The sequence below is a fragment of the Hyperolius riggenbachi genome, chromosome 4, assembly GCF_040937935.1.
Source record: "Hyperolius riggenbachi isolate aHypRig1 chromosome 4, aHypRig1.pri, whole genome shotgun sequence".
Lineage (NCBI taxonomy): Eukaryota > Metazoa > Chordata > Amphibia > Anura > Hyperoliidae > Hyperolius > Hyperolius riggenbachi.
Window position 1 is genome coordinate 349,614,515 of NC_090649.1, and position 26,876 is coordinate 349,641,390.

The 26,876-nt window shown below is 46.1% G+C and overlaps 1 protein-coding gene across 1 annotated transcript in view; it reads right to left on the reverse strand.

The window, feature by feature from the left end:
* The window catches only part of GALNT2 (polypeptide N-acetylgalactosaminyltransferase 2), a 1,163,038-nt gene that overhangs the window by 698,558 nt on the left and 437,604 nt on the right, over positions 1-26,876 (reverse strand). The window contains exon 10 of the mRNA XM_068231909.1: positions 12,438-12,541. Coding sequence (XP_068088010.1) covers positions 12,438-12,541 — 104 coding nt within the window. The remainder of the gene's footprint in view (positions 1-12,437; positions 12,542-26,876) is intronic.

Below are 26,876 nucleotides of genomic sequence, written 5' to 3' on the forward strand. Positions count from 1 at the left end.
GCGCTGCCTGGCCAATCAGTGCCAGCCAGCGCTGACGGGTGGATCGGAACTCCCAAAAACGTCACAACGTCGATGATGTCATCCTGCCCGTCGCCATGGTGACGGAGGAAGCCCTCCACGAAATCCTGTTCTTTTAACGGGATTTCCTGATCGGAGATCGCCAGAGGCGATCGAAGTGGGTGGGGGGATGCCGCTGCACAGCGGCTATCATGTAGCGAGCCCTGGGCTCGCTACATGATAGGAGCAACAAATTGGAGCAACAAATTTGCTCCAAAACAGCAAAAGGAGAACAACATCATCAGAAATCCGATCATGTTTTTGCACAGCATCAGGGGAAAAATGCTCGGGGCAGTTAAAAATGAGGCTTGGGTAAGAAAAACAAAGCTGCTGCTGTGAAACTGTTAAAGAAACACCAAGCCTTTTCAGTGCTGCTGAGTACATTTTTAGTCTGGAGGTTCACTAAGATATGCTTGAGGGATAGGCTCCTATCCTGCGGCAGATGTGTGGAAGGGAGAGTTGAGTTTACCACTTCAGCTTCTTTCTGCAGCTTCTGTCTGCACATGGAGGTATAGATCAGAGCCCCCCAACCCTGTCCTCAAGGCCCACCAACAGTACATGTTTTGAGGTAATTAGTGTCTCAGCAGAGCTGATTAACTACTTCACCACTGAGGGGTTTTACGCCTTGAGCACCAGAGCAATTTTCACCTTTCAGCGGTCCTTCCATTAATTCGTCTATAACTTTATCATTACTTATCACAATTAAATGAACTAGATCTTGTTTTTTCCGCCACCAATTAGGCTTTCTTTAGGTGGGACATTATGCCAAGAATTATTTTATTCTAAATATGTTTTAACGGGAAAATAGGAAAAATATGGGAAAAAATTCATTATTTTTCAGTTTTCGGCCATTATAGTTTTTAAATAATGCATGCTACTGTAATTAAAACCCATGAAATTTATTTGCCCATTTGTCCCGCTTACAAAACCGTTTAAATTATGTCCCTATCACAATGTTTGGCGCCAATATTTTATTTGGAAATAAAGGTGCATTTTTTTCAGTTTTGCGTCCATCCCTAATTACTAGCCCATAGTTTATAAAGTAACAGTGTTGTACCCTCCTGACAAATATTTAAAAAGTTCAGTCCCTAAGGTAACTATTTATGTATTTTTTTTAATTGTAAATGTTTAAAAAAAAATGTTAATTGCAAAAAAAAGAAAAAAATGGGGAGTGTCGGAGGTAATGAGTTAATTTTTTGTGTATAATTAATCTATTTGTATGGGGGAAATGCTTTAGGGTGTAGTTTTACTATTTGGCCACAAGATGGCGACAGTAACTTTTTGTTTAATGCGACCTCCAAGCGTCCTTCCGGACGCTTGGAGGAAGTATTAGGAGGCTGGGAACAGGGTTTTTTTCACAATGATCGCGCTGCTTAGCGGAGAAGCAGCGGATCATTGCGGGGCTTAGATCAACGAACGGGAATGGATTTTCCCGTTCATTGATCTCCGGGCGAGCGGCCGGCGGCATGTTTACCTGCGGGAATGCGCGCTAGAGCGAGCGGGAGTGCGGGCAGCGGCGGTAGCGCGGAAAGTACGGATTTCTCCGTCCCGGGGGGGTGAAAGGATGGAAAAAGGGACGGAGAAATTCGTACGGGCGGGGGTAAAGTGGTTAACTACCTGTCTAGATTTCCACAAAACATGCACTGTTGGTGGGCCTTGAGGACAGGTTTGGGGAACACTGGTGATGGTTCCGGCATGGATGTAGGTTCCTTTCCCTCTTCTGTTCCCCAAGAGATCTGCCTGGCAGATGAAAGAGGGGATATGGTCCTCGGCAGACACATGGCTCTGCTTCTCCGTCTTGGATTTGCCTGACCATCTCTGCTCTCAGCCGCATATCTGCAATGAAGTCCGGGAGCTTTTTCAGCTGCTTTTTTCTCTTTCTCAAGGCATTGGAGTCCAGTATGGGGTCCCCCATAGTGAGTTAATTATGGTGTGGGCGGATGGGACGGAGCTTTGCACCGATTTAATTGGTCAGTGTACAGAGCTCACAATTTACACAGCCATCTTTGTCTCTGCTGCCCCCCTCCACCCCGCCCATTCAAATTTAAATACTTCACATTTAAATACTTCAAACTGCTGTGTACTTGCATAGTTCAGTCCCTTTCTCAGTACTTCTTCACATTCCTCTGGAATGGATACATTACTTTGGTTTAAAACTTTTAGGCTGGTTTCACAGTGGGACGTTACAGGATCACGTTAGAGCAGCCTGTAACGCACCCCACCGCACAGCAATGAAAAATCAATGGGCTGTTCACAGTGCCCACGTTGCCATAATATAAAGTATTGCATGCAGTACTTTGTAAGCGGCAGAGTCGCGTTAGACTGTTTGCACATGCTCAGTAATCTTGGGGAGGAGCGTAGAACGGCCAGGCACATGGCAAATTAATATTCACTGCACTCAGTGACGTGAAGTGTTTACTTCCTGGAGCGGCCGCTCTGTGCGGCGATTGGCCGGCGGGACCACGTGATGCCACATGCGTCCAAGAGTGTGCATCACGGCATCACGGACGCCAGAGTGAGCTGCACAACGCGGCTCACTCTGACGTCCAAAGCAGGGAGCACCAGGCGTTGCGTTAGGGGCACGTTATGCGACCATAACGTCCCCTAAAACGCAACGTCCTGGTGTGAAACCAGCCTAAGTCCAGGCCTGGTATTTCTTAGCTCCCTCTTCTAATTGACTTCTAATTGTAAACCCTTCCACGTCACTTGTCTTTTCTTCTAGACTTCCTTTCCCTTTCCCTCCTGTTCCTTCTTCTAAAAGGACACCTTTCCTTTTTTGATTTTTCTTTTTTAGCCCCCTCCCCCCTCTTACATTTTATTTGTCCAGCCTTCCTTGGGTTGCCTACAGAACGGCTTTTGGAAGGGGTGAGATGGCAACCTGAAACTCCAATAAAAAAACATTTCCACTTGTAAAGTCATCTTGATCTCATTCTGACATTTTGATATGGAGGGGGTTTGGCGCATTCCACAACCTTTCACTACGCCCTGTTCCTAAACTTGTAGGCTTGCTGCATGAGTAAAGAGTCACATAAACATCAAATCGTAATTATTGTATAGAGACCCTGCACTGCCTTACAGTCCACTAATTACAGTCCATAGAATGCAACCGTATGCAGGTATTCTTCCAGGTCTTCCACTTTAATGCACTTGAAAAAAAAACAATAAAATTAGACAGATCATCGCATAGGGTGTATGGCTTAAAAAATCTTCCACTCTATATATCCCGTGTGGTATGTAACTGCTTCACCTCCTGTGCAGTATCCACCACCACTAGGGGCCTCTCTCACCTTATGATATGGCTGCCCAGACCCACAGACAGCTAACTCAGCGTGTTCCCACAATGCTGGCTTTTTGACTCCTTAGTATTAGCGATGATCCTCATAAACATATAGCAAAAATAGGGATAAAAACATAGCACTATTCTTATCCCTATTTTTATTAGATGTTTATGAGGATCATCGCTAATACTGCGGAGTCGGAAAGCCAGCATTGTGGGAATACGCTGAGTGAGCTGTCTGTTGGTCTGGGCAGCTATATCATGATGTGAGAGAGGTCCCTAGTGGTGGTGGATCGTGCACAGGAGGTTAAGTAGTAACACGGGAGATATATGGTGGAAGATTCCTTAAAACATACACACTATGCAATGATCTGTCCAATTTTATTGTTTTTTTGAGGTGCATTAAAGTGGAAGACCTGGAAGAATAGTTGCATACGGTTGCATTCTATGGACTGTAATTAGTGGACTGTAAGGCAGTGCATGGTCTCTATACAATGACATTTTGATAGCTTTCTCTTGTTTCTTTCACCACAGTGGTAAGCCTTTTGTCACCTTCGTGACAATATTAGTAAATTTTGTCTCATCTACCATTTCTTTAAGCTGTGATTTTAGCTTTGAGCCTTCCTCCGCCACTCTTGTGCTGCACCTCTGTCCTCTCTGTCCACAAACTCTGGATCATCAGCATATTCCACTGGCTCATAATATCTCCTAAAGCCTCTGGAGACATAGCTTCGTACTGATGGAAAGTAACACTTGACCAAAAAACAAAAAAAGCTTCACACTGATGGATATTATACAAAAGGTTATTAAAATGAGACAGCTACTGATGCTGTCCATCATTGGAATAGCTACCACCTGCAGCACACCAAAAAATCAATTCTGTTGAGTCAATTGATGCGTGTAAGACAAAATAATAGATTTGACGAGGACTTTCAGATACAAGGAAAGGACCCAGGATTTTGTCTCCTACAAAAGGGATATCCAGAACAAACAGGGCAAAAAGCATATTTAATGATAAGTGTAAAAAATCCTACAACTGTAACAAACCATCGCTGGCAAGCAGGATGAGCGATCTGATTGGAAGTGGTGACTGTGGGGCCTTGTATGATGATGGTGCAGCTCTGTACATTAACGAAGGTGACAGGGAGACTATGTGGACAGAAAAGGGGAGAGCGCACTTAGGCAAATAGCCAGCGGGCGCTGGAAAGGTCTCACCCGAGGGAGAGGCTGGTAAACCTATACAGGTGTAGCCAGCGTGTAGGCTTGTGCCTCGATCACCTGTGGCTATGCTTGGCATCAGGTATCCAGTAGTCCCCCTCCGGGTGGTCCTGTGGTGTGGTTCTGCCTCCCCCACGGTGTGTAGAACCTGAAGAGTGGAGTGGCATCACTGCACAGTGCAGGCACTGCTCCGGCAGGTTGGAGGTGGTCAGCCGTGATAATTGCATGGAGGCAGACCATGTGGGGTGCATGGTTTACCAACATTTGTAAATAAAAAATAACTACTCCTTAAACCCCTGTGTACCAGTGGTCTCTGGCCCTTTAAGGACCACCATTGCAGACCTTGACATCGCACCCTTTCCACCCTCAGACCATCACCTTCTCACGGAAGGCACCTCTAAACTGCCTGCCCACCCGCCCACCCACCTGGTCGATGGCAGCGAGACCTATGCAAGCTCAACCCTAGTGTCCTTGCTGACCCCCTCCATGCCGCCTTCTCCTCCACTATCCCCACCCTAACCTGTCCTAATCTTGCTGCAGCTCAGTATCGCCAAATTCTTTCATCAGCCCTAGAGAAAGCTGCTCCACCAATATTTTGCCGCAACCGACCCCCTAACCCCCAGCCCTGGCACACTACCCATACTCGCAACCTCCAGAGGAAAACACGCGCCACTGAACGGAAATGGAGGAAAACTAGGCTTAACCAGGATTTCCTACAGTACAAGACCAACCTGCTGCAGTTCCACACTACCCTTGCTCATGCGAAGCAGGAATACTTTACCAAGCTCATCGGAGCACAAGCTTCCAACCCCCGGCGTCGTTCTGCCACGTTCAGCTCCCTGCTTAAACCCCCCACCCTCCATTTCCTCCCTCTCTGCCACAGATTTAGCCACCCACTTCACCAACAAAGTTGTCTCCATCCACCAGGAAATATCCAATCTCCAATCTTCACCTCCCACCCCCTCCCAATCAGCTCCTCCTCCACCCTATCCTCCCCTCACATCATTCACTCCTACTACCACCAAGGAAGTCAACCACCTACTGGAGACTTCCCATACCACTACTTCCCCCCCTTGACCCCATCCCTTCTGATTTACTCCAGCCTCACTTCACGGAATTGGCCCCAGTCCTCACTACCCTGTTCAACCTCTCCCTATCCACAAGCACCTTCCCCTCAGACTTCAAGCAGGCCACTGTACTACCCCTGCTCAAGAAACCCTCCCTCAACCCCTCGCTACCCTCCAACTACCGTCCTATCTCCCTCCTCCCCATTTGCCTCAAAACTCCTTGAGCCTCTGGTTCACAAAAGCCTGACCCAGTACCTCAATACCAACTCACTGCTAGACCCACTGCAATCTGGATTTCGGCCTGCCCACTCAACCGAAACTGCACTCACCAAAGTGGTCAATGACCTTGCCTTCGCTAAAGCTGACCTCCTTGACCTTTCAGCAGCTTTTGACACAGTAGATCATCCCCTACTCCTCCAGTCCATGGGCATTCACGATCTCGCCCTGTCCTGGCTTTCATCCTACCTCTCCAACCGCTCCTTCACAACCGCCTTCAATGAGTCCTCGTCCATCCCTAACCACCTCTCGGTGCGAGTCCCCCAAGGTTCGGTCCTTGGCCCCCTACTGTTCACCCTATACACATCCTCCATTGGCAAGGTTATCTCCTCCATGGGTTTTAACTATCATCTGTATACAGATGATACCCAGGGTCTACCTTCACACCCCTGACATATCCACCACTACCATGGACAAGGTCTCCTCCTGCCTATCAGCCATCTCCTCCTGGATGTCCGTTAGGTTCCTGAAACTAAATCTAGACAAAACGGAATTTATGATCTTCCCACCCTGGCCGTCCATGAACCTCCCAGATGTGCATGTCACTGTTAACCACACTACCATTCGCCTTACCTCTCAAGCCCGCTGTCTGGGTGTCACCCTGGACTCCGCACTCTCCACTTCCCACATCCAAAACCTCACAAAGTCCTGCAACTTCCACCTTCGTAACATCTGTAAGATTCGCCCTTTCCTGACCTCTGCCACCACCAAACTCCTCATCCATGTCCTCTTAATTTCCCGCCTTGACTACTGCAATGCCCTGCTGTCTAGTCTCCCTATGACCCGAACAGCCCCACTGCAGTCTGTTATAATTTAAGTAGGCCTCAGTGATTTGGACTGAGTTAGTCAAAAAGGCTTGGGGTGCAGACTTGCCCTTTAAAGAGATTTCTCTCTTAGAGAGAAAATCTACAGTTCTGACTGTCAGCAGAACTAGGACATACCAAGAAGCTGTTCTATGGACAAGGCCACAGGTCTCGCTGACCTCAACATGTAAACCACAAGAACAGTAAACACAGCCATGTTTAATTAATATCGAATTCTTGCAACTAGGACAAGGGGCTCATAGAATATTAATCAAGTAGGTGGGTATTATGACACCACAAGGGGTCTGAGCCAATGGTAGGTTTTGGGGGGATGGCTCAGATGAGGTCACATTTAACTCTTTCTGGTTCGTATAAAACCAACAGCCGGTTTACAGAGAGCCACTTTTCTGTCCCCGTCACCGCTGGTCTTAATCTTTACTTATATATTTATTTATGTCTCGTTAGTTCATCTTGTATGCTATATCTTGTATGCTGTATATGCTTAGTTTAGACGGAACTAAGTATAGAAAGAAGATAACTGATTACCATTCATGAGGAATGTTAGTCAAGCGCTTGTAACGCAAATGGACTTAAAAAACAATTGCTTCGCTAAGATGTAACGACATGTAGAGATGAGTATCTGTATATCTGTTGACTGAATAAACTCCATCAAACTTTGAAGACGCCTAAGAAAGTCTAACTCCTATAAGGCTTGCTGTGAGGAGAGTCGAGTCATCTCACATTCTGTGAGGTGCACCTCTAAGGGGGTGCTGGTGCCGGAGCAAAAGGTGATTTCTAACACAATCTATCATGAATGCAGCAGCCAGAATTAACCACTACTCCCATCGCTCCACCACGGCAAATCCCCTCCTTGAATCCCTTCACTGGCTTCCTATCCAGTCCAGAATCAGATTCAAGATACTGTGTCTGACCTACAAATCTGTCCACAAAACCTGTCCAACCTACATTTCCGATCTTACTCAGAGGTACACACCTAGCTGCTCACTCCGCTCTTCCAATGAACTTCGCCTAACCGCCCCCCGCATCACCCAGTCCCATGCACGCCTCCAGGACTTCTCAAGAGCTGCTCCAACACTATGGAACTCCCTACCTCCACCCATTAGGGCAGCCCCCTCCAACATCTTCAAGAAAACTCTGAAAACTCACCTTTTCACTCTAGCCTACTACCCCTCACAAGTGCTCTAAACCCACAGCTGAACTTTGGTCCCCTACCTTTCGTGTCCTTACCTCTCCCTCTAGATTGTAAGCCTTTGGGCAGGGTCCTCCTCTTTTTGTGTCCTACCTGATCATGCACCTCCATTACTGTGAACCCATGCTATGCATTTGAGTGAACCTAACTTGCCTAATCTCCATGCTCCCATCCAGTGACTGACTAAGCATTAACTTGTACTCATACTGTACTGCATGATCTAGTCTAACTTGTATTCATGTATTGTCATTTTGCTGTATGTCACCCCTAAATATTTTCTGTAACCTAAACTAATGTCCAGCGCTGCATAATATGTTGGCGCTTTATAAGTACAATAAATAAATAAATAATACTAAAAAAACACAAATTACCGACCAATCGCCGTATGGACCCGCTGCTCACAGATTACCGCAGGCCTCTTGCTATGCCGTCGCTATGACAGCAGAGCTCTGTGAGCCAATCAGGATCAGATTTCATTAGCTTCTGACTTTGTTATCAATGTTAGCCAACGTGAGCTCTGCTGTCATACCGACAGCAGGGTGAGTGAACTGTGGCAGGGAGAGAGATACTCGATTGGCGAGAGAGCGGTGACAGCACTTGGCATTGGTGAGTGAAAACTACGCCCTGGCAGGAAATACAGCTCCCAACAGGGCATAGATTTCAATTGCCGCCATCCAAAAGTTGTTAATATAACGGTAGACGTCGTCTTTTTCAGCCACACGCATCCCTTCAACATGTTATATACCCTTTGTGGTATACCCTTTCTTCCCCCTCTGTTCGCCCAACCTCACCGCAGCTTGCAAGTGCAGTTGCATGGCAGGGAAGGACGATAGGCACCCCCATGGTCTGTCTCCTTGCTATTATTGTGGCTAACAACTGCCGACTCACCGGAGTGTGCGCCTGCGGTGTACAGTGACGCTGCTCCACTCTTTAGGTTCTACACACTGTAGAGAAGCCAGCACCTCCGTAACACCAAGTCTACTCCCAGGCAATCAGGACACAAGCCTATACACTGTCTACACCTGTATAGGTCTACCAGCCTCTACCTCAGGTGAGAACTTTCCAGATCCCATTGGCTACCCCTTTTCTTTTGACAGAGTCCATCTCCTACAAAGAGGATATCCAGAAAAAATAGTGCAAAAAACATTTAACCACTTGCCTACCCTAGTCATTTTCACAGTTCAGCTCAGCTCTGATTATTCCAGTTCTATGTGCCAAATGGTTGGAGTGACGTATGCAGATGGACAGGACAGGTGAGAGGTGTGGGTGGGGCAACCTAATTTATAAGGGAGGGGGACCTCTAGACCACCAGGGATATATGTAAGAAAGGGGAGCCACTAGGCTACCAGGGAAGGGGGAGACCACTAGACTACTAGGGAAACATAATTTACAAGGCGAGGGGACACAAGATTAGCGCCGACATCTTACGCAGCGCTGTACAGTGTGTGTATATATATATATATATATATATATATATATATATATATATATATATATATATATATATATATATATATATATATATATATATAGTCTTGTCGCTAACTGTCCTTCAAAGGAGCTCACAATCTAATCCCTACTATTATCATATGTCTATGTATGTATTATGTACTGTAGTCTAGGGCCAATTTAGGGGTGAGCCAATTAACTTCTCTGTATGTTTTTGGGATGTGGGAGGAAAACTGAGTACCCGGAGGAAACCCACACAGGCACCGGGAGAACATATAAACTCCTTGCAGGTGGTGCCCTGGCTGGGATTCGAACCAGGGACCCAGCGCTGCAAGGCGAGAGCGCTAACCACTACGCCACCATGCTGCCCCCATTCTAATTCTAATTAGTGCAAATAGGGCATTAAACGTGCCTGTTTTAACCCATTAATGGAGGGGTGTAAAGTTTTTAAGGGGGAGGGGGCACTAGACCACAGGGAGATCTGTGTAAGTGAATGGGACCACTAAATCCCAAGTAAAGTCTGTAAGAAAAGGGGAGAGGACCACTAGTAGAACACCAGGAAAGTGGAATATGGTTAGTGGAATGGGGTGCACTAGACCTCCAGGAAAAATGATTTAACCTTCTGTGGACTGCCTGAAGTAAATCTTATGATGTACTTGTGGCTGCTTAACTCTGATGTGGCATAGGATTTACGCCGCCTGCTCATTCCGCTCACACCCTATATCAGGTGTGCATAATTATTATCCTTTCCTTTGGCAAAATGGGTCAAAAGAAGGACTTGACAGGCTCAGAAAAGTCAAAAATAGTGAGATATCTTGCAAAGGGATGCAGCACTCTTAAAATTGCAAAGCTTCTGAAGCGTGATCATCGAACAATCAAGCGTTTCATTCAAAATAGTCAACAGGGTCGCAAGAAGCGTGTGGAAAAACCAAGGCGCAAAATAACTGCCCATGTACTGAGAAAAGTGAAGTGTGCAGCTGCCAAGATGCCACTTGCCACCAGTTTGGCCATATTTCAGAGCTGCATCACTGGAGTGCCCAAAAGCACAAGGTGTTCAATACTCAGAGACATGGCCAAGGTAAGAAAGGCTGAAAGACGACGATCACTGAACAAGACACACGATGAAACGTCAAGACTGGGCCAAGAAATATCTCAAGACTGATTTTTGTAAGGTTTTATGGACTGATGAAATGAGAGAGAGTCTTGATGGGCCAGATGGATGGGCCTGTGGCTGGATTGGTAAAGGGCAGAGAGCTCCACTCCGACTCAGACGCCAGCAAGGTGGAGGTGGAGTGCTGGTTTGGGCTGGTATCATCAAAGATGAGCTTGTGGGGCCTTTTCGGGTTGAGGATGGAGTCAAGCTCAACTCCCAGTCCTACTGCCAGTTTCTGGAAGACACCTTCTTCAAGCAGTGGTACAGGAAGAAGTCTGCATCCTTCAAGAAAAACTTGATTTTCATGCAGGACAATGCTCCATCACATGCGTCCAAGTACTCCACAGCCTGGTGGGCAAGAAAGGGTATAAAAGAAGAAAAACTAATGACATGGCCTCCTTGTTCACCTGATCTGAACCCCATTGAGAACCTGTGGTCCATCATAAAATGTGATATTTACAAGGAGGGAAAACAGTACACCTCTCTGAACAGTGTCAGGGAGGCGGTGGTTGCTGCTGCACGCAATGTTGATGGTGAACAGATCAAAACACTGACAGAATCCATGGATGGCAGGCTTGTAAGTGTCCTTGCAAAGAAAGGTGGCTATATTGGTCACTGATTTGTTTTTGTTTTGTTTTTGAATGTCAGAAATGTATATTTGTGAATGTTGAGATGTTATATTGGTTTCACTGGTAAAAATAAATAATTGAAATGGGTATATATTTGTTTTTTGTTAAGTTGCCTAATAATTATGCACAGTAATAGTCACCTGCACACACAGATATCCCCCTAAAATAGCTACAACTAAAAACAAACTAAAAACTACTTTCAAAAATATTCAGCTTTGATTTTAATGAGTTTTTTGGGTTCATTGAGAACATGGTTGTTGTTCAATAATAAAATTATTCCTCAAAAATACAACTTGCCTAATAATTCTGCACTCCCTGTATAGTAAATGTGTGTGTGTATTTAGGCAGGGGTAAGTTGGTGTTAGGAGTAGCTTGGAGAAGTTTAGTGTTAGACATAGAAGTGTGTGTTTTTGTCAAGTGTGAGAATTAGGTCACAGAGGGTGATTGTAGATTATCAGTATAATTCCCAATTTCTACTATCAGCATCACCTCATGCCCTTTTTTTTAAATGAATGCTCTGGTCCATAAAAAGGGAAATTCAGGTCCATATGTGGTTAAAGCATATTTTGTAAATAATGCGGGTTTTTATTTAACCATTTAATTTATTGTTAATGACTAAGGGCCACAAAATGTGATAATATTTAGAATGGTTGAAACAGAATGTATGCAAGTAACTTAAAAAGGGGTGCTTTTACCTTTAGGCTGCTTTCACAGTGAGACGTTACAGGCGCACGTTAGTGCAGCTTGTAACGCTCCCCAACGCACAGCAATGTAACTGCAATGGGCTGTTCACAGCGCCCACGTTGCGTTACATTGTAACGCTGCACGTCAATCTAAAGTGCAGCATGCTACGGCGTTAGAACGGCTTTGCAGCGGTAGCCTCCTTGCACAGGCTTTGCACAGGCACAGTGATTAGCCACATGGCTAATTAATATTCACTGCAGTGTGCTGACGTCACTGGCGGGATCACGTGTTTCTGACTGAAGTGTCTGAAGAGAGCAGAGGAAACTTTTTAGGAACATTTGTAATTGTCACAGCTTTTCATACGGTTTTTGCTTTCAGAGAAAAATACGCTGTAGTCTGATATGCAACACTGGCTTTGCATTGAAGCAGACACCCCTTCTGCAATTGATTTGTCCCAATATAGCCAAATCCTACACAATAAATTACAGCTTTTGCCTCAACATGAAAAGTAGGAAAATGTTTACACAGCTACTTAGACATTATTTGTACATTGTCATTTTAGAACATCATTTTAGATAGTATTCCTTTAGGTGAGTAGCGATTCAAATACATACCCAAATTTTCACCTCCCCAAACATCCATCATCATGTCATATTTTCCCAGTTCTTCAAAGTATAATTTATCCATTACAAATAGCCCACCGGCAATCATTGGGGTTCTAGGTTGAAATAAGAAAAAAATGCATTGGCATGAAAACAATTTCCATAAAACTGAATTAATACATATTAAAAAGAACTATAAGTGCTAATCCAAATCTTTCCATCTCCTCTAAGAACTGTGGGTAAATGAGTGCACTGAAAATAATGTTATAAGTTCCCACACTTCCTGTTTTACAAATACCCACTTAAAATGGACACAACTAAAATACTATATTTTTTGTTTATATCCTGCTTCTGGTTTGTCTCTGCAAAAACAGGTACATAGACTTCCCTTCTTCTTAAGGTGGCCACACACGATATAATAAAATGATCTGATTTTACGGAAATCTGATAAATATGATCAGATCTTTCCTGGAAAAAAAATTGAAAGGTTTTATTTTTTTGTTTTTTTCATTCGACTGAAAATCGGATTTCACAGGTTTTTTTTTTTTTAATATATATTTGTATGGATCCGGAATGCTGGAAATTTTTTTGTAAAGATTGTAAAGGGGTGTGTTAGATTGTCAATTTATTAATATACACACCCTATCAATTTTCTACGCGTTTCCAATCATTTTTATCATAATTGGGGAAAAATTTAACGTGCGTGTGGTACATTGGTCATATTTTTGAAATGTTACGATCATTCAGAAAAAAAATGATTGCAATTCTTAAATTGAACAGATATTTAAAAAAAAAAAAAAAAAAAAGCATGGTGTGTGGCCACCTTTATGGTGATAGTACAGTAGGCATTTGCATCGGCAACGACTATAGTGCTATATTTTTGGGTTTTTTTATCTACTACAGCTGTCATTAGAATCTGCTGGTGTTGGCCAGGATCATGGGACATTAGTGTAGACCTGCCAATTCCTGCACTCTTGCTAGGGGGGGCGCAGCACAGATGCGGGTGCGCAGCATGTGAGAGCAAATTACGGCTGCGCTCGGTACGGGTGCAGATGTGAGTGTCCGTGTTGCCCTAGTGCACTTCTTCTTTCACTATCTGGACACCTCACCGCCAGGAAAGATGCTTCATTAGGGAAGAGATGCCCTTTTCCCTAATGAAGCATCTTTCCTGGCGGTGAGGTCTCCCAAGCAGGGGGTTAATTTGTAAAGGAGAGGGAGGTGTTAGAAGTAGGTAGCGGTAAGTTAGTTTTAGGAGTAAGTGAGGGGAGGATAGTAGTAGCCGCAGAAAGGAGAAGGTTAGTGTAAGAATTAGGTTACAGAGGGTAATAGCAAAATATCAGTATAACACAGATATTCTACTATCGGTAATAGAAGAATATCTGTAAAATAACCAATATTCTACAGTCAGCATTGCCTCACAGCCTTTTTTTTCAGGCACCTTTATTAAATGTATGCATTATGCCTGCTGCAAATGCAATTTTTCTACTGACAGCCTATGTTTTGAACATGTAAAGATAATATCTTGTTCCTAACATTTATGGGTTACAATGCTGTCACCACTTGTCAGGAACCACGTTGTGCCACTTTCTGCCTGACATGTGCCCTTGACATGGGCTTTCATCATAGCTCCCAACTGTCCCTGTTTTGGAAGGACAGTCCCTCTTTGGGAACCCTGTCCCTCTTTCTATCTCATTTCAGGACTCATGTACAGCTCTGTGTAATTCTATGTATTGTTCTACTGAAAAAAAATATTTAATTGACTCTAAACTGTATTCCCATCCTTTCAATTGATATAGTTCATATTTGCATATGTTAATATGAAGGAAAATTAACCAACATAGAAGGGACCACAGTGTGGTTTTAATTATAAAACATCATATTTTTCTTATAAAACTATTCATGTGCACTTTGTACATGAGTCATGTGTAAGAGTTCCTTCAAGCCCCCATCCAATCCTGCGATAGATTTCTTTATGACTAATGTTAAAAGAGAGCAAGCGGCCATCAAGAGAGGCGATAGGCGGAGTTGGAGTTCAAGAGAGGCGATAGAAAGACCACAGCTACCGTATCCCGTATCCCAGGAAGAATGAGCTGCTATTTGCAGATTACAGGAGCAGAAAGATATTGTGATCCATCCGGCGGACAAGGGGGGTGCGTTGGTGGTCCTTAATTTATCATACTATGTGGAAGAAGTCTACGGACAACTTTCTAATAGTAAGGTATGAACAAGGACCATGGTGGTTGGACTGTAGCCACTATGCAGCTCGTATGTTTTTACCTTTGAAGACAAAATAAAGCAATTTGTAAAAGAACTTTGCCAGATTAATTTGGAGAAGCTGGATTATCGACCTAGGTGGTACACGGGTCTAGCTTCTGCACGCTTTTGCTCCCCACTTTACTTGAGTGCTGTCCCTCACACTTTTTGGTGACCGGCAGAATTGAACAGTGGCACCACGGTTGAACATCTGCCTCATGGCTAGTGTTAGCGGCATTCCATATGCGATGTGAGCGACTTGCATTTAGTCCCCTTCCACTGTTGCCAAACAGTCCTTCCTTCTGCCCAGGTCCTACTGGAGGTATTGGGTTTACAGACACGTGCTGTCCTGTTGGTCATACACTGCCACTACACTGCTTTTTTGGTCTTGCAATGGATCTTCATAGGCTGTAGTCCATGGTGCAGGACACTGGAGTCTTGCACTTTAACCCTCCTGGCGGTCTATTAGAAACCGCCAGTGGGCAGCGCAGCAGTGTTTTTTAAATAATTTTTTTGTTAAATCATGTAGCGAGCCTAGGGCTCGCTACATGATAGCCGCTGTGCATCGGCATCCCCCCACCCGCTTTGATCGCCTCCGGCGATCTTTGATCAGGAAATCCCGTTAAAAAAATGGGATTTCCTGGAGGGCTTCCCCCATCACCATGGCGACGGGCGGGATGACGTCACCGACGTCGTGACGTCAAAGGGAGTCCCTATCCACCCCTCAGCACTGCCTGGCACTGATTGGCCAGGGAACGCACGGGGGCTGGGGGGGGGGGGCGGCGCAGCGATCGGCGGCTATTCGGCGGGTAGCGGCGGCGATCGGAATGCACACATTGCAAAAAAAAAAAATATGCAAATCGGGCTTACCGCCAGGAAGGTTAATGGGGTATGCCTATGTTGCAGAACTATTGCAACACACCTTCAGTTTCTGCCTCTATTAGTATACTGTAGATGTTATGATTAACCACTTGAGGACCTAGGGCTTTCTACCCCTTAAGGACCGGCCACTTTTTTTCCATTCAGACCACTGCAGCTTTCACGGTTTATTGCTCGCTCATACAACCTACCACCTAAATGAATTTTGGCTCCTTTTCTTGTCACTAATACAGCTTTCTTTTGGGGCTATTTGATTGCTCCTGCGATTTTTACTTTTTATTATATTCATCAAAAAAGACATGAATTTTGGCAAAAAAATGATTTTTTTAACTTTCTGTGCTGACATTTTTCAAATAAAGTAAAATTTCTGTATACATGCAGCGCGAAAAATGTGGACAAACATGTTTTTGATAAAAAAAAACCCATTCAGTGTATATTTATTGGTTTGGGTAAAAGTTATAGCGTTTACAAACTATGGTGCAAAAAGTGAATTTTCCCATTTTCAAGCATCTCTGACTTTTCTGACCCCCTGTCATGTTTCATGAGGGGCTAGAATTCCAGGATAGTATAAATACCCCCCAAATGACCCCATTTTGGAAAGAAGACATCCCAAAGTATTCACTGAGAGGCATAGTGAGTTCATAGAAGATATTATTTTTTGTCACAAGTAAGCGGAAAATGACACTTTGTGAGAAAAAAAAAAAAAAAAAAAAGTTTCCATTTCTTCTAACTTGCGACAAAAAAAAATGAAATCTGCCACGGACTCACCATGCCCCTCTCTGAATACCTTGAAGGGTCTACTTTCCAAAATGGGATCATTTGTGGGGTGTGTTTACTGTCCTGACATTTTGGGGGGTGCTAAATTGTAAGCACCCCTGTAAAGCCTAAAGGTGCTCATTGGACTTTGGACCCCTTAGCGCAGTTAGGCTGCAAAAAAGTGCCACACATGTGGTATTGCCATACTCAGGAGAAGTAGTATAATGTGTTTTGGGGTGTATTTTTACACATACCCATGCTGGGTGGGAGAAATATCTCTGTAAATGACAATTTGTTAATTTTTTTTACACACAATTGTCCATTTACAGAGATATTTCTCCCACTCAGCATGGGTATGTGTAAAAATACACCACAAAACACATTATACTACTTCTCCTGAGTACGGCGATACCACATGTGTGGCACTTTTTTGCACCCTAACTGCGCTAAAGGGCCCAAAGTCCAATGAGTACCTTTAAGATTTCACAGGTCATTTTGAGAAATTTCGTTTCAAGACTACTCCTCACGGTTTAGGGCCCCTAAAATGCCAGGGCAGTATAGGAACCCCACAAATGACCCCATTTTAGAAAGAAGACACCCCAAGGTATTCCGTTAGTAGTATGGCGAGTTCATAGAAGATTTTATTTTTTGTCACCAGTTAGCGGAAAATGATTTTAATTGTGTTTTTAAAAATAAAAACTTCTATGAACGCACCATACTCCTAACGGAATACCTTGGGGTGTCTTCTTTCTAAAATGGGGTCATTTGTGGGGTTCCTATACTGCCCTGGCATTTTAGAGGCCCTAAACCGTGAGGAGTAGTCTTGAAACGAAATTTCTCAAAATGACCTGTGAAATCCTAAAGGTACTCATTGGACTTTGGGCCCTTTAGCGCAGTTAGGGTGCAAAAAAGTGCCACACATGTGGTATCGCCATACTCGGGAGAAGCAGTACAATGTGTTTTGAGGTGTATTTTTACACATACCCATGCTGGGTGGGAGAAATACCTCTGTAAATGGACAATTGTGTGTAAAAAAATCAAAAGATTGTCATTTACAGAGGTATTTCTCCCACCCAGCATGGGTATGTGTAAAAATACACCTCAAAACACATTGTACTACTTCTCCCGAGTACGGCGATACCACATGTGTGGCACTTTTTTGCACCCTAACTGCACTAAGGGGCATAAAGTCCAATGAGTACCTTTAGGATTTCACAGGTCATTTTTGTTTCAAGACTACTCCTCACGGTTTAGGGCCCCTAAAATGCCAGGGCAGTATAGGAACCCCACTAATGACCCCATTTTAGAAAGAAGACACCCCAAGGTATTCCGTTAGGAGTATGGTGAGTTCATAGAAGTTTTTATTTTTTTGTCACAAGTTAGCGGAAATTGATTTTAATAGTTTTTTTCACAAAGTGTCATTTTCCGCTAACTTGTGACAAAAAATAAAATCTTCTATGAACTCACCATACTCCGTACGGAATACCTTTGGGTGTCTTCTTTCTAGAATGGGGTCATTTGTGGGGTTCCTATACTGCCCTGGCATTTTAGGGGCCCTAAACCGTGAGGAGTAGTCTTGAAACCAAATGTCGCAAAATGACCTGTGAAATCCTAAAGGTACTCATTGGACTTTGGGCCCCTTAGCGTACTTAGGGTGTAAAAAAGTGCCACACGTGGTACCGCTGTACTCAGGAGAAGTAGTATAATGCGTTTTGGGGTGTATTTTTACACATACCCATGCTAAGTGGGAGAAATATCTCTGTAAATGACAATTGTTTGATTTTTTTACACACAATTGTCCATTTACATAGAAATTTCTCCCACCCAGCATGGGTATGTGTAAAAATACACCCCAAAACACATTATACTACTTTTCCTGAGTACGGCGGTACCACATGTGTGACACTTTTTTGCAGCCTAGGTGCGCTAAGGGGCCCAACGTCCTATTCACAGGTCAATTTGAAGCATTTGTTTTCTAGACTACTCCTCGCGGTTTAGGGCCCCTAAAATGCCAGGGCAGTATAGGAACCCCACAAGTGACCCCATTTTAGAAAGAAGACACCCCAAGGTATTCCGTTAGGTGTATGGCAAGTTCATAGAAGATTTTATTTTTTGTCACAAGTTAGTGAAAAATGACACTTTGTGAAAAAAAACCAATAAAAATTATTTTCCGCTAACTTTTGACAAAAAATAAAATCTTCTATGAACTCGTCATACACCTAACATAATACCTTGGGGTGTCTTTTTTTTCTAAAATGGGGTCACTTGTGGGGTTCCTATACCGCCCTGGCATTTTACAGGCCCAAAACCGTGAGTAGTCTGGAAACCAAATGTCTCAAAATGACTGTTCAGGGGTATAAGCATCTGCAAATTTTGATGACAGGTGGTCTATGAGGGGGTGAATTTTGTGGAACCGGTCATAAGCAGGGTGGCCTTTTAGATGACAGGTTGTATTGGGCCTGATCTGATGGATAGGAGTGCTAGGGGGGTGACAGGAGGTGATTGATGGGTGTCTCAGGGGGTGGTTAGAGGGGAAAATAGATGCAATCAATGCACTGGGGAGGTGATCGGAAGGGGGTCTGAGGGTTTGGCCGAGTGATCAGGAGCCCACACGGGGCAAATTGGGGCCTGATCTGATGGGTAGGTGTGCTAGGGGGTGACAGGAGGTGATTGATGGGTGTCTCAAGGTGTGATTAGAGGGGAGAATAGATGCAAGCAATGCACTGGCGAGGTGATCAGGGCTGGGGTCTGAGGGCATTCTGAGGGTGTGGGCGGGTGATTGAGTGCCCTAGGGGCAGATAGGGGTCTAATCTGATAGGTAGCAGTGACAGGGGGTGATTGATGGGTAATTAGTGGGTGTTTAGGGTAGAGAATAGATGGAAACACTGCGCTTGGGTGGTGATCTGTTGTCGGATCTGCGGGCGATCTATTGGTGTGGGTGGGTGATCAGTTTGCCCACAAGGGGCAGGTTAGGGGCTGATTGATGGGTGTCAGTGACAGCGGGTGATTGATGGGTGTCAGTGACAGGGGGTGATTGATTGGTGATTGATAGGTGATTGACAGGTAATCAGTGGGTTATTACAGGGGAGAACAGATGTAAATATTGCACTGGCGAATTGATAAGGGGGGGTCTGAGGGCAATCTGAGATTGTAGGCGGGCGATTGGGTGCCCGCAAGGGGCAGATTAGGGTCTGATCTGATGGGTAACAGTGACAGGTGGTGATAGGGGGTGATTGATGGGTGATTGATGGGTAATTAGTGGGTGTTTAGAGGAGAGAATAGATGGAAACACTGCGCTTGGGTGGTGATCTGATGTCGGATCTGCGGGCGATCTATTGGTGTGGGTGGGGGAACAGTTTGCCCGCAAGGGGCAGGTTAGGGGCTGATTGTTGGGTGGCAGTGACAGGGGGTGATTGATGGGTGATAGGTGATTGGCAGGTGATTGACAGGTGATCAGTGGGTTATTACAGGGAAGGACAGATGTAATTAATGCACTGGCGAATTGATAAGGGGGGGGGGGGGGGGGGTCAGAGGGCAATCTGAGCGTGTGGGCGGGTGATTGGGTGCCCGCAAGGGGCAGATTAGGGTCTGATCTGATAGGTAAAAGTGACAGGTGGTGATAGGGGGTGATTGATGGGTGATTGATGGGTAATTAGTGGGTGTTTAGAGAAGATAACAGATGTAAACGATACATTTGGGAGGTAATCTGACGGCGGGTTTGCGGGCGATCTAATGGTGTGGGTGGGTGATCAGATTGCCCGCAAGGGGCAGGTTAGGGGCTGATTGATGGGTGGCAGTGACAGGGGGTGATTGATGGGTGATAGGTGATTGGCAGGTGATTGACAGGTGATCAGTGGGTTATTACAGGGAAGAACAGATGTAATTAATGCACTGGCGAATTGATAAGGGGGGGTCTGAGGGCAATCTGAGCGTGTAGGCAGGTGATTGGGTGCCCGCAAGGGGCAGATTAGGGTCTGATCTGATAGGTAACAGTGACAGGTGGTGATAGGGGGTGATTGATGGGCGATTGATGGGTAATTAGTGGGTGTTTAGAGGAGAGAATAGATGTAAACAATGGATTTGGGAGGTGATCTGATGTCGGATCTGTGGGCGATCTATTGGTGTGGGGGGGGGTGATCAGATTGCCCGCAAGGGGCAGGTTAGGGGCTGATTGATGGGTGGCAGTGACAGGGGGTGATTGACGGGTGATTGACGGGTGATTGACAGGTGATTGACAGGTGATTGACAGGTGATCAGGGGGATAGATGCATACAGTGGTCTGGGGGGGGGGGGGTCTGGGGAGAATCTGAGGGGTGGGGGGTGATCAGGAGGGGGCAGGGAGCAGGGGGGGGATAAAAAAAAAATAGCGTTGACAGATAGTGACAGGGAGTGATTGATGGGTGATTAGGGGGGTGATTGGGTGCAAACAGGGGTCTGGGGGGTGGGCAGGGGGGGGTCTGATGGGTGCTGTGGGCGATCTGGGGCAGGGGGGGGGAGAAATCAGTGTGCTTGGGTGCAGACTAGGGTGGCTGCAGCCTGCCCTGGTGGTCCCTCGGACACTGGGACCACCAGGGCAGGAGGCAGCCTGTATAATACACTTTGTAAACATTACAAAGTGTATTATACACTTTGTATGCGGCGATCGCGAGGTTAACATCCCGCCGGCGCTTCCGTATAGCCGGCGGGATGTTGCGGCGAGCGAGCGGTGACAGGCGCCGGCGGAGGATCGCGTCACGGATGACGCGATCGCTCCGCCCATGCCCTTAAATGGACCGCCGCCTCTGTGGGTGAGGCCGTCCTGCAGGGCTCCACTTCCCCGCCGCCCCTGTGTAGTGGGCGGTCGGGAAGTGGTTAAGGAGAACCTTAAAGTGGATCCGAGGTGAAGTTTTGATCTGTTAATAAAATGTGCCCTATACATAAACTTCATAGGGCAATCTTCTTCCAAAATGCTTAATTTTTTAAAAAAGTACTTCATTTTTTTATTGATCTAATGAAGCCCCCACCCCCTCAGCTCTCCAGCGCCTCGGCGCTCCGAATCAAATGCCACAAATGCTTATGGGAGCTCGGACTGGGGATGAGGAGGCTTTTTCTGGAGGAGTTAAATCTTCCTTCTTTCATCTGAAGAACATTGCAAAGATTAAACATCTGATTCCCCCAGAGGATCTTCAAACCCTAGTCCACGCCTTCATCACATCACGGCTGGACTACTGCAATGCCCTTTATGCTGGCCTCCCCAAAAAAGACCTGCGTCGCCTGCAATTAGTGCAGAATGCTGCTGCCAGATTGCTAACAAACCAGCCTCGCCACTGTCACATTACACCGATCCTTCGCTCACTGCACTGGCTACCAGTAGAATGGAGAATACTCTTCAAGATTGGACTGCTGACATTCAAATCCCTGCACAATCTGGGCCCTGGATACATGAAGGACTTGCTGAAGCTGCACCACACCTCTCACAACCTCAGATCAGCAAGTTCTATAAACTTGGTCACTCCCAGAGTGCGCTTCAAAAAATCTGGAGACAGAGCCTTCTGTCATGCTGCCCCTACTCTTTGGAACTCCCTACCACACCCAGTAAAGACAGCACCATCCCTGGAGCTATTCAAATCCAGACTGAAAAGCCACCTGTTTAGCCTGGCATTTCCAGATTTATAAAATTCTTCCTCTGTACCACGATGGTCGGAGCCATGCTTATGCGCTTTGAGTCCCACGGGAGAAAAGCGCTTTACAAATGTTATTTGTTGTTGTTGTTGTTGAGGAGGAGTAGGCATTGTCAGTCAGGGAGCAGCTGAACTCACGCGATGCTTGTGTGAGCAGCACCATAAGGGACGCATTTTTCTCTGTTCTCCCCACCAGCATCTGCTTTCCCCTAGTGACAGTCATCTGTTTTCTGCAGTCTCCCAGCGTCACACAGTAATTGGCCAGTGTGGCATGTGTGTGTGACCAGAGCCGAGCTGGGAGCACAACAGCACTGCCTGCCTGCCTGCGTGCGTGTGTTCAGCAAGTCTGAACAGCGTGACAAACAAGGGAGGTGGAGGGCTGCGGCAGCTACTTTCACTTTCTCACCCTCCTTGTAGCTGCCGCTTGTTTAAAAGCAGCATTAAATCAAGGGGAGCGTATTAAACTTTTTGGGACTGGCTGTAGCAGATCTCAGAGTGAGTGAAAACAGAGCTGTCAGAGCAGCTTTCTCGATCCTCCCCTCCCCTTCAATGGTGCTTTCTCTGTAAAAGAAACAAATGGAGAAGTCACGCTGCAGAATCTGATGTCGGGTACTGTCTGCTGTAGTCCCTGACTACCTCTTGAACTTTTATTTCTCCCCCAATCCTGGCTTCTAAAACCCTGCACTGGCTAACCCTTTCCTCCCAGTTAGCAGGCTGCAGTCCACTGAGCATGCACGAGATTTCAGAGGGAAGGGGGCGGCAAGAGGAGTGGTGATACAGGTGAGGGGTGGAGATACAGCACAGTTTACCTGTGTAATGATGACAATCAGAATATGGCTGTAATGATGACAATCAGAATATGGCTGCTGTCATTGTATCACAGTAATAAATAATCATATTCTATTGAAGCTGTTTGCAGCTAGATTTTTTGTGTAAACTATCTAAACTTTAGATAAGATATATAGACAAGTTACTTGCTGTAGTTATTTTTTCATCTCGAATCCGCTTTAAAGAGACTCTGTAACATTCAAAACATCCCCTGGGGGGTACTCACCTCGGGTGGGGGAAGCCTCCGGATCCTAATGAGGCTTCCCACGCCGTCCTCTGTCCCACGGGGGTCTCTCCGCAGCCCTCCGAACAGCCGGCGACTGTGCCGACTGTCATTTCAATATTTACCTTTGCTGGCTCCAGCGGGGGCGCTGTGGCGGCTTTCCATTCCGAACTACACGGAAATACCCGATCTCATTCGGGTCCGCTCTACTGCGCAGGCGCAGGAAACTTGCGCCTGCGCAGTAGAGCGGACCCGACGGCGATCGGGTATTTCCGTGTAGTTCGGAGCCGACAGCCGTCAGAGCGCCTGCGCAGGAGCCAGGAAGGTAAATAATGACGTCACCGCTGCCCGGACTCCACGGAGGGCTGCAGCGAGACCCCTGACGGATGGAGGACGGCGTGGGAAGCCTCATTAGGATCCGGAGGCTTCCCCCACCCGAGGTGAGTACCCCCCAGGGGATATTTTTATGTTACAGTTCCTCTTTAAAGGACACCTGGAATGAGATAGATATGGACGGTGCCATTTTTAATTCCTTTTAAACAATACCAGTTGCTTGGCATTCTGCTAATCTGTCAGGCTGCCACAGTGTCTGAATCACACACCTGAAACAAACAAGTGGCTAATCTAGTCAAAATTCAGTCAGCAACATCTGATCTGCAATGCTTGTTCAGGGGTCTAGGGAAAAAAAATATTAGAAGCAGAGGATCAGCAGGACAGCCAGGCAATTTGCATTGATTAAAAAGAAAACAAATATGGCAGCCTCAATATCCCTCCCACTTCAGGTGTTCTCACCATTCCTAAAAGTATGGCTGGTCCCTGGTTGGATAAAGCAGTATCTTGCGGGGTCCAGGCTGTATTACAACATTGATCTCTGTACCTAGAGATTATCCAGAAAGTAGCCCTGCAGTGTTATTATTGCATTTTATTAGCCTTGTTGCATACTAATAGTGCTCTACTTACAATATCGATAATAGGATAACAGAGGCGCCAATAGGATAAAAAACACTAAAAGAACTTAAAAACCCATCTTGGTAATAGAGGAGGCAGTGGTGGACTCACCCCCTCCAAGCAGAACACACGACTGTGGATTTTCAGTCAAAACAATTTTATTGGATACTCCAAATAAAGTGCAACGCGTTTCACAGGATACAAACCCGCGAGTAAACAACATCTGCCAGTATCATCACAGAGGCGCTCAGTGTTGATGATACTGGCAGATGCTGTTTACTCCTATCTGTTATTGCCTGATGAAGCGGGTTTGTATCCCGTGAAACGCGTTGCACTTTATTTGAAGTATCCAATAAAATTGTTTTGACTGAAAATCCACAGTCGTGTGTTCTGCTTGGAGGGGGTGAGTCCACCACTGCCTCCTCTATTACCAAGATGGGTTTTTAAGTTCTTTTAGTGTTTTTTATCCTATTGGCGCCTCTGTTATCCTATTATCTACATCAAGTCCACCCTTGTTTGAGGGTTGTACCCTTCCTTCTTCAACTACAGAGAGCGACTTTTTAATCCTGAGTGGGGTCAGGACAATCTCCCCACCTGCTTTGACAGTGGTTGCCTACTTGGTAACCCTGGTTTGTGAGTATTAAATTAATATTATTACTCTATCAATTATACCTTACCAGTACATACTACACTATATTGGGCTCTTGGTGTTCTCTCTTTTTCTCTACTTACAATATCACCTTTGTTGCCTTATTCTTGATTTTTTTTATGGCTTCTAGAGATATGTTTTGTTTTGTTTTTACTTTCAATTTTTCTCTTTTTAACCACTTCGAGACCAGCACCCTCTGCCCCCTTAACCAGCTGGGCGGTATGGACGAGCTCAGCTCGTCCAGTACCGCCGGAGCCTGCCGCTCAGGCCCTGCTGGGCCGATTTGCCCCAAATAAAGTGCAGCACACGCAGCCGGCACTTTGCCAGCCGCGTGTGCTGCCCGATCGCCGCCGCTCTGCGGCGATTCGCCGCGAGCAGCGGCGAAAGAGGGTCCCCCCAGCCGCCTGAGCCCTGCGCAGCCGGAACAAAAAGTTCCGGCCAGCGCTAAGGGCTGGATCGGAGGCGTCTGACGTCAGGACGTCGGCTGACGTCCATGACGTCACTCCGCTCGTCGCTATGGCGACGGTGTAAGCAAAACAAGGAAGGCCGCTCATTGCGGCCTTCCTTGTTTATTCTGGGCGCCGGAGGCGATCGGAAGAACGCCTCCGGAGCGCCCTCTAGTGGGCTTTCATGCAGCCAACTTTCAGTTGGCTGCATGAAATAGTTTTTTTTTAATTTAAAAAAAACCCTCCCGCAGCCTCCCTGGCGATCTTATCAGAACGCCAGGGTGGTTAAAGAGACACTGTAACATCAAAAAGATCCCCTGGGGGGTACTCACCTCGGGTGGAGGGGGAAGCCTCCGGATCCTAATGAGGCTTCCCACGCCGTCCTCTGTCCCACGGGGGTCTCGCCGCAGCCCTCCGAACAGCCGGCGACTGTGCCGACTGTCAGTTCAATATTTACCTTTGCTGGCTCCAGCGGGGGCGCTGTGGCGACTTTCGGCACGGAAATAGACGGAAATACCCGATCTCCGTCGGGTCCGCTCTACTGCGCAGGCGCCGGAAACTAGCGCCTGCGCAGTAGAGCAGACCCGACGGAGATCGGGTATTTCCGCCTACTTCGGCGCCGACAGCCGTCAGAGCGCCTGCGCAGGAGCCAGGAAGGTAAATATTACGTCACCGCTGCACGGAGGGCTACAGCGAGACCCCTGACGGATGGAGGACGGCGTGGGAAGCCTCATTAGGATCCGGAGGCTTCCCCCACCCGAGGTGAGTACCCCCCAGGGGCCGTTTTGTCGTTACAGTTCCTCTTTAAGGACCAGAGGGTGCTTGTCCAGTAAACCGCCGCTTCCTAACGAATCGCCGCTAAAATCTGCCGCTCCCGACGGTCACGCCGCTCTGTCCCCGCCGCAGGCTGCTCTCTCTGCCGTCAGTATGACGGCAGAGCGCTGTGCGCCGGTCAGGAGCCGCTTTCATTGGCTCCGGACCCTGTCACTCCATGTAAGCCAATGGGAACGGCTTACATGAATGACAGGGCCAGGAGCCAATGAAAATGGCTCCTGCCCGGCTCACAGTGCTCTGCCGTCATAGAGGCGGCAGGGCAGCATATTGCGGTGGAGATCGAGCGGCGACAGCGGAAGGGACGCGCTGTCACTGGGACGTAGAGTTTACGTCAGGTCAGAACCGCAGCGCCCCCTGCCCACCGTAGATTTCTACTGCGGTGGTCCGCAGGTAGTTAACTTTAGCACGCTTTGTTCTTTCAAAACATTAGGCTTTGTAAACAGCATTATTTCTAAACATTCCAGCAGTCTTTATTATGTATAAATCCCATCAAATAATCAATATTGGTTAAAAACACTTAAACAGTTAGAAATATCATCCCCATTCTGCAAATATGCCATATTTTATACATATAAATGCATATAATAATGAGCACAGTGGATACATAAAACTGTCCTGATTGGACCCCACTATAGTTTCATAAAGTATTATTTACAGAGCACAGCCTAATACAGATATACTGTATACTGTTAATGTATTTTTACACCAATGAATTCGTTGCCAGAGGTGATGCTGCTGTTTGGTTGAGTTAATGATAGGCTACAATAGAGCCATGTTCTTCTGAAGCTCTTGGGTTTTATTGAATAGCATAGGTAATTTGTAAGGTATTTTGGGGGAAATGTAGGTTAGAGTAGATAAAAATGCTTAATCTGAAGATATTTCAAGAGAACCTGAACTGAAAAGAAAAAGTCAAAATAACCATACACAGGTCATACTTACCTCCTGTGTAATCTACTCAATCTCTTTCTCCTCTCC